The sequence below is a fragment of the Macrotis lagotis genome, chromosome 2, assembly GCF_037893015.1.
Source record: "Macrotis lagotis isolate mMagLag1 chromosome 2, bilby.v1.9.chrom.fasta, whole genome shotgun sequence".
NCBI lineage: Eukaryota > Metazoa > Chordata > Mammalia > Peramelemorphia > Peramelidae > Macrotis > Macrotis lagotis.
In genome coordinates, this window is record NC_133659.1 from 255,592,838 (window position 1) to 255,608,531 (window position 15,694).

Sequence of the window (15,694 nt, forward strand, 5' to 3'; positions counted from 1 at the left end):
GTTCTACCAATTCATCTAAAACATGTTCTTTTTTATGCACTTGAGTATCTCTTCTCCTCAGGAGTACCTTTGTCCCAAAAAGGATGCTGAATGGGCAGAATGGATTGCCCAGAGTCCAGCCTCTGCTTACCCAAGTCCGCTATGAACATGTGGATGAAACCTCAACAGAAGTGGTCAGTGAGGACAAAGTAGGGAAGAATGGATCACCAAGGTAGAGAGTAAAATAAGACTGAGTCACCATGGTGGAATTCCATGCCCATTCTGCTCCACTTGGTCAAAGCTAAAGAAAACTATCATTCCAGGAAAGCTTCCTGGAAGTGGGGGACTTTGCAAACTAATAGAATGAAGAGAAAGCATCCAGAAGGGGATGGGGATGATACTTGATCACTGATTTGTAAACTCTTTGAGGTCAGAAAACATCTCTTTTTCTGTCTGTTTTACTTTCAAGTTTGTGGGAGTGGTAAGCAACAAGAAAGGGAATGGGAGGAAGAAAAGGAGGGAAGAAAAGACTTTTGACAGTGAAAACTTAATAATTTAAGAAGCTGTTTTTCCCTTCAGTCTGGCACCTGAGGGGCCACCATCCACACCTGAGAGCCCAGGGCCAGGGCACAGCCTTTTCCAGGGCTCAGCTTTTCCAGAAGTATGTGAGTATTAAAACGTCATTGCTCAGGTATGCCACTGAGGTCTGTGGTGAGAGCTTCTCTCTTTCTCCTTCCTTGTTGTGTCTGTCCTTCCTCTCTCCCACCCACCCACCTTAGGGCTCCTCCCCCCCCCCCCATTCGTAGCCTGACCTGGGTTTTGTTTGGGAGTCTAACAACCCACTCAAAGCAAACTACCTCAGGAGGGGAGGAGAAAGATTCAGGGAGCTGAAGGGGGGGAGGGAGGAGGAGGGAGGAGGGAGGAGGGAGCAACATCATCTAACAGGTTGGTCTGGCTGGGAGGCGTCACGCCCTCCCCAAGAAGGTAATGAGCACAGTACAACAGGTGTTTGCTCCTCATTACCCAGCTCTCTCTCCTGCCTGGTGGAAACAGGAGAAGACTGCCAGGCCCCGGCTGCCACATCCCTCTGTCCCAGGGTGCCCTTGGGTGCCCAGTCTCACTGCCCCCCAGGGGGGGCAAGATGGCCTGCCAGTCCTGTGTAACCTTTAGCAGCTTCAGCAGCAGTGGGGCAACTCCAGGATGGAGTACTGGCCCAGGCTCCCTGGGACACAATGGCTGTGGAGTCCCCAGCCCCAGCCCCAACCCCAGTTTCAGCTCTCGAAGTCTCACCAGCTGTGGACCAAGAGGCACTTTCCAGAAGGTGACCGTGGACTCCAGCCTCCTGGTGCCATTGGACATCAAGGTGGACCCCACCATCCAACAACAGAAGAATCAGGAGAAAGAGGAAATGAAGACACTCAACGATAAATTTGCCTCTTTGATTGGCAAGGTAAGAGGAGACAGGAGGAGAGCTTTTAGCTTTTCTAACCTTATCTGAAACAGTGACACTGGTCTCTGACTGATTTGCAGAGAGAGATGCATGGAACAGTCACTAAGGAGCCTCTTGCTCCTCCCCCCCCCCCCCATGGCCCCGGCTCTGAGCATCCCCTAGGATCCCTCACTAGCCAATGGGAAGGCAGGACACTTGGCTGAGTTAGTCTCTGAGAAGGGGCGGGGCTTTCCCAGCTCCATCCAAGCACAGCTGACCCTGAAGGATGTCAGGGAAGAGGGAAAACAGGTTGAAAAACCATCAAGTGGTCATCCTACCTGGACATGGTGGTTGCAGTGGGAGAGTGTTTAAAGCACTTAGAGTTGCTTTCCAAAGTGTACCCCTGGGTCAGATTCCCTACTGCATATTGATCACCAAGCTCAATTCCCTACTTTGCAGATTGAAAAAAACTAAGGAACAGAGAAGTTAAGTAACTTCTCCAGGTTCACATACCCAATTAGTATTTGAGGTAGAATTTGAACCCAGGTCCTCCTGACTTAAAGTCCCGACCCTGTGCTATGGGGTAAAAGTAAAGGTGGAGATCTGTCAAAAAGGCCAGAGAACAAACAACCCAAGCCTCAATCTCTCTCCTGATTGTGTCCCTATTCCTTTCTGATAATCTTGAGGAAGTGTAGTATCCTTCTTGGTCCTCTTTGGCCACCCTGTGTGATGCCCAACTGAGCTGAGATGGAGAGACTGGGCTGAGGTGGCCCCTGGAAACCTGAGCCAGAAGGAGGATGCAGGACCCGATGAGGATGCTGCCTAAGGCGTGTCAGGGGATAGGAATGTTGGTAGCGATGCTGGGATATAGGAAACAGCCTTCCCAGTTCCAGTTCTCCAGCCAGGCCCCCATCTTTAGTGAGATTACAGCAGAAACACAGTCCCTCTTTGGCTCTGGGTATCTTCAATACCCATTTCCATAATCTGCATTTAGTTCCCTGGCATTAATCTCTGTCTGTGTGTTCTAGCTCCCCTTTCAGATCTGGTCCTAGGGTAAGGACCATGACCCCTCATTCTAAGTAGCTATTTTTTCTCCTTCCTACTCCAAATATAACATTGCCTCCCCCCATACACTTTCCCACCTCCCCAAAAGCCTCTGGTTAACCTCCCTTCATTCCCCAGCTCTGCCTCCCCAACCTCTCAGCACTGATATTCAGAACTATCTACCTATTTCCTAAAATGTATTTCCTGGATGCACATCTTCCCTCATCAGAGTTTCTTCTATGTATATTTGAGGCAGAAGACAAAAGACTGACCAACAATAATAATAGCTAGCATTTATCTAGCTATTAAGAGCTAAAGTATATATATATATATATGTATATATATGTATGTATATATACATATATATATATATATATAAAATCTCATATCCTCTCAACAACAATGTTAGGTGGATGCTATTGTTATCTCCATTTTATAGATGGGGCTGACAAAAGGTTTAGTGACTTGTCCAGGATCATGACTAGTTTGATCTGAGACATGTTTCAAACTCAGATCTATTTTGAATCGAAGCCCTGTCCTTTAGCCACTACTCCACCTCAGCTGTCTCCCTGAAGAACAATTGTCTAGCTAGCTGAGAACTTTCTGCCAACCCCTAACAACTGATAAACTCCAGAATTGTAATTTCCCTCCAATAACAAGCAATTTGTGGATGGGAGGCAGGTCCCTGCAGAGTTCTCCTCTCCAATCCTAGCTTAATCCCTTAAAAGTATTGCTTCACCGAACATGTAATTTGGCCAGGTTGGAAGTTTTTCTCCCTTTGAATGCCAGGGCTGATATCACTTTGAGCTGTTGCCATAGAGAAAAAGGAAGTTAGAATTTTATTTATAGGGCAGCTTGACCCCCAAAAGACAAGGAGCTTGTACTCCAGAAGGTATGGGTAAGGACACTGCCTTTGGAATGCTTTTCCAGGAAGTTATGGCCTAAACTCCCACAGTCTCAAGGTTCCCTTCAGGGATATGAGTGTTGGCCTTTGGCCAAGAAAGGGCCCCATTAACTCTACAATTTTGGCAAAACAATTTGCTTATCTACCTTCTATCTTGACTTTTCTTCTCCCTTTTCCTTCTCTTTTGAATGTATTGCTTCCTTCTGGATTACAGAAAAGAGAGGTCCCAACCCCCAGCGCTTACAGTTAAATATAGAAAATGACCAGAACCCAGAGCAACTAGACAAAATACTAAATCACTGGGGGGGGGGGGGGGGCTACTGAAGGAATCAGGGAAGGCTTCTTGAAGACAAGGGATAGGTCTGGAGAAACACTAAGGAGATACTAAAATAGCTGCAAGAAAGCTCAGAAGGAAAGGAGATGGGTACATTATTGCAGGCTAGAGGGGAGTCCTTGCTGGAGACTCATGCAAAATGAAGGGAATGAAGGGTCAGCACAGATGATAAAACTAGTTATCAGTGATAAAGCTAGAAGAAATTTAGGAATCATCTACTCCAGCTCCCTACTATCTTTTAAATATTAGGGAACTGCAGCACTAATCTCCACCCTCTTTTTCTTCCCCCATGGTTAAAATATTTATATAGTGATTTCAGATTTGCAAAGCCCTTCACCTAGATTATTTCAACAACTCTGGGAAAGAGTGTTCAAGAACCATCATTTAAAAGATGAGGAAAATGTGGCAAACAGAGGTTAATGATTTGCCCAGGGTGACCCAGTTAGAAAGTTGAATTTAAACTCAGAACTTCCTAGAGCCAAATTAGAATTTAAACTAGATTAGAGCTCTTGTAACTTCTTGCTGTAAATCTAGCACTGTGCCACTTGGCTACTTCAAGATGAATTCTACCAACCCTGAGTCAGGAGGAACTGAGTTCAAATTGGACCTCAGACACTTAGTGCTTACTTAGCTGTGTGACCTTGGGCAAGTCACTCAACCCCATTGCCTTGCAAAAATAAAAAAAAGATGAAATAAAAGTTAAAAAATTAAGTTAGGAGTGATATGAGAGGGGCAGCTAGGTAGTGAAGTGGATAAAGCACCAGTTCTGGAGTCAGGAGGACCTGAGATCAAGTTTGACCTTGGACACTTAGTAATTGCCTAGCTGTTTGACCTTGGGCAAATCACTAAATCCCATTGCCTTAAATAAATAAAAAGTTTTTTTTTAAAAAGAAGAGATATGGGAACTTTGAGCAAGAGAGAGAGGGTACTTCAGGGATGATAAGATACCTAGGGAATAGTAGCTATAAGAAGACTCATGAAAGCAAGAATTACTTCTCCTAGAGAAAAGAACGGTGAGGACAGGATCATAAAAATGATGACCACACTAACATATAGTTTGCAAAGGTCTTCAAATATAAGTAGTGTTATTCCAACTTTACAGATTAGAAAATTAAGACTAACTTTTGAGAACATTTAGAGCCAGAAGAAATATTAAAGATCATTTAATTCAAGGCTCTCATTTTACAAATAAAGAAACTGAGACTTCTTAAGGTTAAGTGCCTTGTCCCCTGGTCACAGAAGCAAGAAGCAGCAGGACAATGGTTTGAACTCATATTCTCTCATAGCCTTTTCATTACACCCACACTACCTGTCAGTCAGTGAAAAAGGAACCATGGCGGGGGGGGGGGGGGGGGGGGGGGCGAGGAATGGTCCATGAATGGATGCTTATTACTCCCTGAGGACAAGACAAAAGGAAAGGTACTGAGGTAAGACAGGAAAAAGGCCTATCAGGATAAAGAGGAGATGAGAAAAGGAGATGGAAGGAGATTGTGAAATGTCCACTGCTACTCCGATAGGAGCCAAGAGAGGCACTTGCCTCTCATCTAGGCTGCCTGGAGGCAGAGAGATGGCTGAGATAATTTCCACTAGTCCCTAAGGAATTCCAGGGTTAGGAGGGAGCTCTGATACCAAGATGCCATCCCCCTGCTGACAGGCAGGTTGGCTAAGAGCCAGCCCATGAGAAAGAGGGATCCTCATCCTCCCTGGACAGAACAGAGAAGCAAAGAGAAAACAAAATCCTCCAGAGGCTTTCCAGGCAGGTGAGAGTGACCAGAGAGGGGAAGAAGAGGGGGGGAAGAGAATCTCAGTCTAGGAAAGCTGCCAAGCCAAGAAGTCACAGAATGAAGAGCATATTTAGATAAGGGCAGGGAAGTGGGTAAGAACCCTAAATCCCCTTGTTCTTGTTTCCTCCCCACCCAGAGTGCCGTGTGTGTGCACGTGCATGCACGTGCACGTGCACACACACACACACACACACACACATACAATCATAGACAAAGTGTTCAGGAACTTAAATCTAAGGAACTCTAAAAAGATCAATTTCCCACCTCCTCCTAAGGCCAGAGAAGGACCACCCAGGCAGGACCTAAACTGAGCCTATGGCTGAGGAGCAGGGAATTGTACCCTAGTGAAAGAGGCCCAGAGGGATGGCCCATCCCTGCTTGGAGTGAATTCCTTTGGCCTATTGGAGACAACTAAACTGGCACCTCATCTAGCTCTGGATTAGTTGCCCTTCCCAGCCCTTTTGTTCCCAACACGGGCATCGAGGGAGGAGGCCTTCAGAAAAGAAGATTCTTTGGGGAGTTCCTGGGTGGGGGACAGATTTTCACATCCTGATTGCCTCCCCACCCACTATGACAACATGGGGCTCTTCAAGAGGGCAAATGGACTCCCAATTTCAGGATTGGAGGTCCCTTCACTTTTGGCTTCATTCATACCTTCTACATGAACAAAATTAAATGGGTCTACAACATAAGAGCCTGAGGTTAGGTGGAAAGCAAAACTTCTGGGAGGAAAGATTTGTCTATACATCATGGGTGGAGGAGAAAGAACCTAACACGTCTCCTCCCTCCCCACCCACTGCATCAACATGGGACTCCTGCCCAGTGAGGAAGGTGGGAGATCAGTACAGCAGTAGGAAAAGCATTCCCCTTCCCTCTTGCCCAAATTCATTCACTCTCTCTCTCCCCCCCATCTCTTTCTATCACACACACCATACACACACACATTCTGATCTCTATGAACTAATCTAGCTATGACCACTACAGGCAGTAGACTTGAGAAAGATCATCACTGACAAGAGTCTTCCACACCAGGAACTGAATATACCTCAGAAGAGACAAGCAGTAAGTCAAGGAAGAATAACAGAAGAGGTGAACAAAAGATAAAATAGAATAATCCCAGAGACCAGTCGACAGTTGCCATTAGGTGACAGGCCTAGGGATGGCCTGCTCATGGAAGAGAATTGAGAAAGCCACCTCTCACTGACAGGACAGCATGGGTCGCATCAAAGCTTCAGTTTATTCCTCAGCTCTCTTCATAACACTCAGTCCCTATCCCCATTAGGTTTTTCATTAGGATAATGGAGGATGAGTGGGAAGGAGAACTTGATGCTACCAGCATTCCGGAATTATGGACAGAAAACTACCCTTGGGGGCTCAGGATATCTCAGCACTTACCCTTGTTGTCTTTTTCATATAATAGTTGTTTATGTTCATGTTTTCTCTCCCCTCCTAGACAGGATAAAGTCAGGGACCTTATTTTATTTTTATTTGGATCCAAGGAACTTAGCACAATACAGTGATACTTACCCACAAAATGTGCTTAAGAAATATTTGTTGAATTGATGTGTTGGTAACCCCAACATATGGGATGAACTTGGCCTTCATGAAGTCTTGTTACTTAGCCACTGGTTTAGGACTGTAAGAAGTTCACCTCTGAGTTAAGACAATCTTATAGCATTTTAGACAGTCAGTCCATAAGTAATTATTATGTTGTTTCAGTTATGTATGAGTCTTTGTGACCCCATTTGGGGTTTTCTTGACAAAGATACAAGAATAGTTTATCACTTCCTTCTCCAACTCATTTTACAGATGAGGAAACTGAGGTAAACAGGGTGAAGTGACTTGCCAAGGATCACACAGATAGGAAGTATCTGAGGTTGGTTGAGTTTCCCTGACTACAAGCCTAGTGCTCTATCTGCTGGGTCACCTAGCTTCACCAGGCACTGAGCTTAAAAAGGAGGAAAAAGACAGTCCTTTTCCTATTACAGTTCACAGTCTAAATAGGAAGACAATAAGAAATATGTACCAACAAGTCAATTGTGGGAAATAATTGAGAGAGTTGGTGTTAGAAACTAAGAGGGGTTGGAAAATGCTTCCTGTAAAGATGAGATTTTATAATATTATAGGTTCTCTTAAAAAATCAAGGACATGAACAATAACAATGGAAGCCAGGAAAACTTATAAATAGGTAGAGTTGAGGAGGAAGAGCAGTCTAAATATGGGAAATAGCCAGAGAAAATGCCCAAAGTCAAGAAATAGAGCATCATGATCATGAAACTGAAGCAAGAAGAGTGTCACTGGACTGAAGCCTACATGGTAAGGTGGAAAAGACTAGAAAGATAGAGGGAACTTAGGTTATGAAGGGCTTTGAATGTCAAACAGGGGACTTCATATTGGTACCAGGGGTGATAGGTAGTCACTGAAGTTTATTGAGTAAGGAGATGAAATGGTCAGACTTGAGTTTTAGGAAAAACCACTTTGGTGACTAAACAGAAGATGGTGTGAGAAGAGACTTATGGCTGGCAGACCTACCAGCAGGCTATTGCAATAATCCAGGTGTGAGGTGATGAGGATAGGCATAGAGTGGTGGCAGTGTTACAGAAGAGAAGGGGGTCTATTTAAGAGGTTGCAAAGCCCTCTGCATATGTTATCCATTTGAGTCTTATAATGACCCTCTGAGCTGATCCCACAATTATCATTATTCCCATTTTACAGATGAGGAAACTGAGGCTCATAGAAAATAAGTGCCTTGTACATGGTCTCAAAGTAATATAGTCTGTTAATTCACTCTATCTAGAAGGGAAGATTAAATATAAACACAAAAAACTTCCATACAAGATAGAAAATGACAGGTTCATATTGAAGAGACCCAAGGAGATACAAATACCCCAGATGTGGAAAGTACAGAAATAACCCTTGCCTAAAACAGAGAAGAGCCCTTAAATCCTCAGTGAAACCCCATCCCCATTAGCTCCCCCCCCACCTCTGCCAACAGCATCAAGCTCATAGTCTTAGTTGCATTGCAGCAGGTACCCAAGCCCAAATAGCTATCATCAATCAGTCTCTAAGGACTACAATCTTCCCCCACTTCTCTGGAAGAGCCCAGAACAGAGCCAAACTTGAATAGTCTTACAAAATGATTCCCCTCCAGCAAAAGATCTCCACATATAGGAATCCACCATGATTCCCCAACTCAACCTTCCCCCAACCCTGATTCATCTCTCACCTCATTTGATATGATGGGCAATCCAAACATACCCATCTGTGGCTGAGCTGGTCTGCCCTCCTCTTCTTTCTTAAGTTCTTTTCTCTGCTCTCTTACCACATGCTTCCCCGACTGAGACCTCTAATTCTCTTATTAATTCTTCTCTCTACATTTCCTCTGTCTCTATGAGAACTTAGGATCACAAATTTGGAGCTGGAAGGGACCAATGTCTAACTGAAGCTCCTCATTTTGCAATGAGGAACGTGACCAAGAGAAATTATCTGAATTATCTGAATCATCCAAGTTCATGGAAGTAGGCAGTGACCAAACTGAGAGTCAAACCCAGATCTACTGATCCTAAACCCTGAGCTCTTTTCATTGTGCCTCATTTTCATCCTGATCTGTACTCGTTAAGATATCAGTGTATAAACATATAACACAGTGTAAAGCAAATAGACATATGTGTGGAAACACTAGTAGCTGTCTTCAGTCAGGAAAGAAAGACAAGTCGAATATTGAATCCCTCCTAGAAACTCTTGTCCCTTCTCTGGAACCTCAAAAATGCCAGCCAGCACCTGTCTCTCAGGGCATGGCATCCCTTCCCTTCTAGACTTCTCTCTGTCTCTTTAAATACTTCCTTTTCCATTTACAGATAACAACCAAAAATGGGGCATAGGTGAGTTTACCCTATATTAAAAAGGAGGTAAATAAAAGAAAAAGGTTGCAGACAGTCCCAGAAATACCAAGTGCTGGCTTCTGGCCCAAAGAATCTTTTCCTAAGACCTAGCATTAACCAGTCTTGCAGACTGGTACATGCTGCCTAATATCCAACTCCAAAGGAGGACATGGAGCTGGCATCACTGAATAGGAGGAGCCATCAGCAGGCGCCAAGAGAAGAAACCCTCCTAGGGAAAGGGTGTGGTCCACCTCCAAGATAGTAAACAGGATACTAACCAGGTCAAGAGAGAGTTCAACAGCAACCGAATAATAATAGTCCACATTTATATGATCTTTTTTTTATGCCAGTCTTGTGATATCATTGATGTAGAGAGCTCCAAGGGATGAACTCCCCCTACTAATGCAGGTCAGCACTTTTTCTGATGACCAGAGTCATCTAGGGCACAGAGAGGTTAATTTGACCAGGGTCACACAGCCCAGGATTGTCAGAGGTAGGGCTTGAATCCAGATCTTCTTGACTCCCAAGATGGCTCTCTATCCCTTGTGCTACCTTGCCTTTCATTTAACCTTTAGTATTTATTACAAAATGCTTTTGGAGCAACATAGGAGAGCAGTAATGGAACTAAATTTGATGTTAAACCTAAATTTGAGACTTGATCCTGAAACTTATCGGCCTTTTGATTTTCAACAAGCTATTTCTCCTCACTGAGGCTCCTTAAAAGATTCTATTATCTCTAAGATATGAACATAGGTAGATAGTATGGGTATTATTCATCCCATTTTAAAAATGAGGAAATTGAGGGCCCAGTACAGAAGAGATTATCCCTAGTCTACTGATTGTGGGTAATCTTTGCTCCTGGGGAGGCTAATGTTTGGTGGACCTCTTTAGTTTGGGAGTTGTGAGCTACAGCTGGGCTAAAGTCAACTGGGGGTTCACATTAAGCCTTGCACTAATATGATGATCCCTTATCAGCAAAGGTTGCCAGACTACCTACAGAGGAGTGAGCCTACTGGGATGAAAATTTCCATACCAATCAGTACTAGGTTCAAGTTTGTCACTAGCCACTGTACTTCCAGTCTGGGCAAGAGAGGGAGATCCTTTCTAGAGAAAACAAGGGAAGGGAAGGAAGAGACAGTATGCAAGGAAAGGGAAGGAAGAGGGGAAGGAGAAAGAAAGAGGAAAAGGAAATGAAACTTATCTCTCACAAGTCTGAGAACCAACTACCTCTATTCTACTACCATTCTAACCCCATATTACCACCCACACCATGGCAAATCCATTTGTCACTACTCCACAGAAGCCCCCAGCAATGGTGCCTCCTTACTGAAATCTGTCCCTCTCTTGCCCATGATCATACAGCTAATCATATGTAAGAATTGGAATCCAAGGGACTTTGTCAGAGGCAGAAAAAGGAGTTTGCATTAATAGTCCAAGGCCAAGGAGGTCAGCATCAAATCAGATAGAAACCCACTATCAAGAGTAACAACAGACCTGGGGAGATGAGATGGTATCTTGAAGCTTCTGTGCCTAAGATGAGCTTCTCTTGCAATAATGACAGCATGCTGGCCATTGACCATCATTGTGCCTCTTGTGTAGGCATTTCTGTCTATACAGACATATGCTTGGATGGTCACAATCAACCTTTCTCTCATGCCCGGTTTCAGGCCATAGGTCCATGGAGAATGACAGGGATCTTGAATTGAGAATCAGCCAGTCTAATTTATTCCTGCCACCCCCCAACTCTTGTCATATTTCCAGAAATTCTTGTCATGTCTTTCATTTTAACTGTTAACATCTAGGGAAAGAACTAGAGGAGACAGCATGGAGCATGGTTTCTAATCTCCTCTCTGATGCTTACTATTTTTTGCCCTTAGACAAATGAATTTTGTCTTTCTGAATTTCACTTTACTTCTTAGTAAAATGAAGGGATTGAACTAGATGGTCTCCAAAGTCCCTCTGAGCTCTAGATCTCTGATCCCTGATTTCCCCAGGAACCTTCAACAGTTTAGAGTTTCAACCCCTTCACACAGAAACAATTGGTCATCACACATTGTCACACAATGGGGAGAGGAATGCAAGTTGGCAAAATGTGCATAATACAAATGTATTTTCTAGTTATATATTTCTAGTATTAAGGCAAAAGGAACATTCAATTTCTGTCCCCAGTCATAAGGGAAAGGCAATTTCTTCTGAGGGTGTGAAAAAAGGGACTTGTCCAAAACTGTTGTAGGGGAGCAGGGGGTGTGGAACCCTGTGTAAATTACAGAATAATGGGGCAAGGACTTGACTTTCAACCACTGAGACTAGAAGTGATGGTGAATCACATTTTCTTAGAACTCTAAGATTTACCAAGAAATCAACAAATATTCATTAAATACTACTTATCATTTGTCGGCAACTGTGCTAAGTATTGATAATACAATCCAAGAGGCCAGATATGCTTCAGAGGAAGGGAAGTTTGAAGCCAGAGGGGAGGAAGAAAGGAAAGGAAGAGAATAAACATATATTAAGGGCCTACTATGGGCCAGACTCTTTGCAAATAGCATCTCATTTGATCCTCACAACAATCCTGGGAGATTAGAACTTTTTTCCTTTTTATTTATTTATTTGTTTGTTTGTTTGTTTATTTATTTATTTGTTTTGAATTTTACAATTTTTCCCCCCCAATCTCACTTCCCTCCTCCCACCCCCCACAGAAGGCAGTCTGCCAGTCCTTACATCCTTACATTGTTTCCATGGTATACATTGACTTAAGTTGAATGTGATGAGAGAGAAATCATATGGAGGTTGGTACTATTATCATTCCCATTTTACAGCTAAGGAAAATGAAACAGAGATTAAGTGACTTGCCCAGGAATACACAACCAGTAATTGTCTGAGGTCAAATCTGAACTCAGGTCTTCTAGATGCCAGGATTCTAGTTCCCTAGGAGGAGAGATGAGTTAGATGGAATATAGTCTAATGGAACTTAAAATAGGAATACCTTGGGATAATCTATAACTCATAAATTCTGTAAAACCATTGTATTTTATCCTCTTTTGCTTTCACTACTAGCACAATTTTTCTCTTGAAAACCATACCTCTATCTCAAGAGCAAAGAAAGGGATGTCCAAGCTTAGGCCAGGAGCTTCTGTTGGGAAAAGCATTGACAATCCCACTTCATGTCTTCTGTCCTGATTAAGCCATGCTTGAAGCATTAGGTTCAGATTTATCTGGATACCTCATTTTAGCTAATGTACAACAAAAGAAAATCAATGGAGTGAAGAAAAGATGTGGGGTGGTAAGGAGGGGTGGTTGAGAGAGACAAGGAGACCATCCTATAGGTCCTATAGCATAGAAGCATTGATTAAGGAAATAAGGGATGTTGAAAGTGAAGAAAAGATTTGAGGGAAACACAATTGCTATCCTCAAATATCTGAAAGGCCATCATGTGGAATAAATTCTGCTTGTCCCCATAGAGCAAACTCCAGTAGAAGCTGATACAGCAGATTTCAGCAGGTTTTAGGGGGAAACTTCCTACAAGCTGGTCAAAAAAGTTCAGGCTGCCTCAAGGGAGTTTTTATCCCTGGGAACAAGTAAATAGCCTTTGTTAGAAATACTGCACAGCAGGCAGCTACCCCGGTAAGAGTGAGACCACAGAACCTCTACCGTCCCAATGTGCTTGTCAAGTTGAACTTGAGGTCCCAGTGGAAAACCCAGGGAGATTCCATTTCTCCTAGGCCTGTCACTTAGTTCCACAGATGATTTTAACTTGAATTAAGGACATAGGATGGTACAATACCAAGATACCTGGATTTGGAGTCAGGGGACCCGAGTTAAAATCTCTTAGATCTCTTAGTGAATGTATGATCTGAGGCATGTCTCCAGTCCTCTGAATTTAGACCTCTTTTCTTTTCATCTTGGACCCAGAGCTCCCAAAACCCCACCAAGCAGCCCATCCCCAAGATTCCTGTCTTCTCAGCATCCATTCCCAATCTCTCCTAGGTGCAATCCCTGGAGCAACGGAACCAGCTGCTACAAACCCGCTGGAGCTTCTTGAAGGAGCAAGAATCCAATTCTGTTGACTTCAGTCACATGTATGAGGAGTACCTGAACCGCCTGCAGCAAGAGCTGAAGACGGTGAGCCAGGAGCGGAATCAGCTTGAAGTCAACCTGATGCAGATGCTGGAGAAAGTGGAAGAATACAAGCTCAAGTAAGTCTCTTTCCTCTTACCTCAGTGAGGGCGACTCTCCCTGAGGACAGAGAAACCTAAGAGAGACATGAGTTTTTTCCCCCATCTCCTCTGGAGGTTGGAGTAGCCTAAGTACCTTCATATTCTACTTCCATTCAGGACCCCCAGACATCCTACCCTGGACCCCAACTTTCCTCAGAAACTCTTTTTATTCCCATGATAAGGAAAGCAAGGCAATTAATATGTAGAACAAAATGGCGGCAGCAATTGCTCATAACCTTTCCAAGGGCACCAACTTCTCTCCCCATTCTGATGCTGTCTGTCACTTTTTTTTAATAGTAACAAAGATAGTCCAAGTTTCTTCATAAACTAATCCTTATAGTAAGAGCCTATTGCTGACAGAAAAAGCAAGAAGTGAAAAAGAAGATATCTCAGTGACAGAACAGTTCAGAACTAATCTAAGTGGCTTTCTTTGACTGTTTTCCCAGAAAGATACTCCACTCATGTTATCAAATCCTAGTATTTGATGACCTAAGACTCTATAATCCCACCCAGTCAGCCCAGCATTGTCAACACTCTCACTCTATAGCCTTCCTGACTCACTAGCTCTAACATCCCATCTTTCCCCAACATCTGATCTCACCACCTTCAGAGTTCCCACCAACCCCCCCCCCCCAGACAGGATTGAAAGGAAGTCAACCAACATAGAGAGGTCCCAGTGGAAAACCCAGGGAGATTCCATTTCTCCTAGGCCTGTCACTTAATTCCACATATGATTGTGGGATTTCTCTTTAAGTCTCCACCTCATTCCATGAGGCCTTTATCTGAATTCTATTAGGCCTCTTGCCTAGTTTCTGTTCAGTTGTCTGATTTCTCATTTGGCCTCTCCCTGATTTTCATTCAGTTTTCTACCCGATTTCTCATAAGCTGCTGCTTAATTTCCATTAGGTTTTCTATCAGATTAAATCCGTAAGGTCCCTTCTCAATCTAAAAAATTTAGGTGAGTGAATTCTATTTGGTCTGGCACATGATTTCCATTAAATTCACTACCAAACTCTACTCAGTCCTAGGCATGGGGATTTTTTTTGCCTAGTTTTATCAAAAACAGAATATTCAAGACAGTTTCTTCCAAACTGGGCTTCATTAGCAGCCAAAAGAAAGAGAATAATTGGAAAGAGGTGAATGTTTGATAGACTGAAAGAAATGCCAGGGCTCCCAGAGAGAACAGCTCAGGTTGAGGGAGGTAAGCATAAAGAGTGTTTTGTATCTCCCTGACCCCCCAGGTTGTTATGCATAGTGGAGGGGTGCCTGGGTGACTTGGGCTAAGTCCCAAGGCAGAGAGAACAGGGAGGGGCCAATCCTTGTCTACACAAATCTGATGAGATCAGCCCTTGTTCTTGACAAGCAAACAAATTGAGAAGGGAGAGGAAGTGGAAAGAGGAAGGCAGCAAATTGAATTAAAGATATTTTGTGGAACTGGACAGAGATGGGGGGGGGAAGGAAGAGTAAGGAAAGAGGTTCATCCAAGTTGGGGTTTCAAACCAGGAAGGGGCAGCCTCCATGGAACATAGAATTATAGACTATCAGAACTGGAAGGGACCATTTAGGTTAACATCCTCATTTTCCAGATGAGGCCCAAAGAGGGGAAGCAATTTTATTAAGCTATTTATATATGGAACAGGAGGTCAAGCTGGGATTCCTGGTTCCCAGTCATGAACTCTTTCCACAGCTACTGGGGCCACCCTAAAGAGGTTAGGATTTGACACAGTTGCTTCCCTTTCACCTGGAGAAGGAGTCAAAAGACAGACCTGCCTCCCAACATTTCCAGGTCCCATCACCATCTGGGCCATCTCCATGTAGGGCTAAGCCAACTCAGTCTATGGTCTAATGGACAGCCAGCTGGGTGACTTGGGCTAGGTCAGAGACCCCAGGCACAAGGGGCACACCCTTCCAGGTGATAACCAAGCCCTCCTTCAATGATTCCCCTGGTCAAGTTTCAATCATTTTCATGACCTTCTCCCCTACTCTTCCCTAAAGAGCTCAACAACCTTGACTCTATACTCTATTTCCCCTTGTCTCAGACATAGTTCTGAGGGAAACTCACAATAAGGAATAAGAGTAAAGATAATAGAGATATTATATCTCCATGAGAACTAACCTGCAA

The 15,694-nt window shown here is 43.7% G+C and overlaps 1 protein-coding gene across 1 annotated transcript in view; it reads left to right on the forward strand.

The window, feature by feature from the left end:
* The first annotated feature begins 992 nt into the window (after window positions 1-992).
* The window catches only part of KRT80 (keratin 80), a 33,687-nt gene continuing 18,985 nt past the window's right edge, over window positions 993-15,694 (forward strand). The window contains exons 1-2 of the mRNA XM_074225873.1: window positions 993-1,429; window positions 13,343-13,551. Of these exons, the coding sequence (XP_074081974.1) occupies window positions 1,121-1,429; window positions 13,343-13,551 (518 nt within the window). The 5' untranslated portion in view covers window positions 993-1,120. The remainder of the gene's footprint in view (window positions 1,430-13,342; window positions 13,552-15,694) is intronic.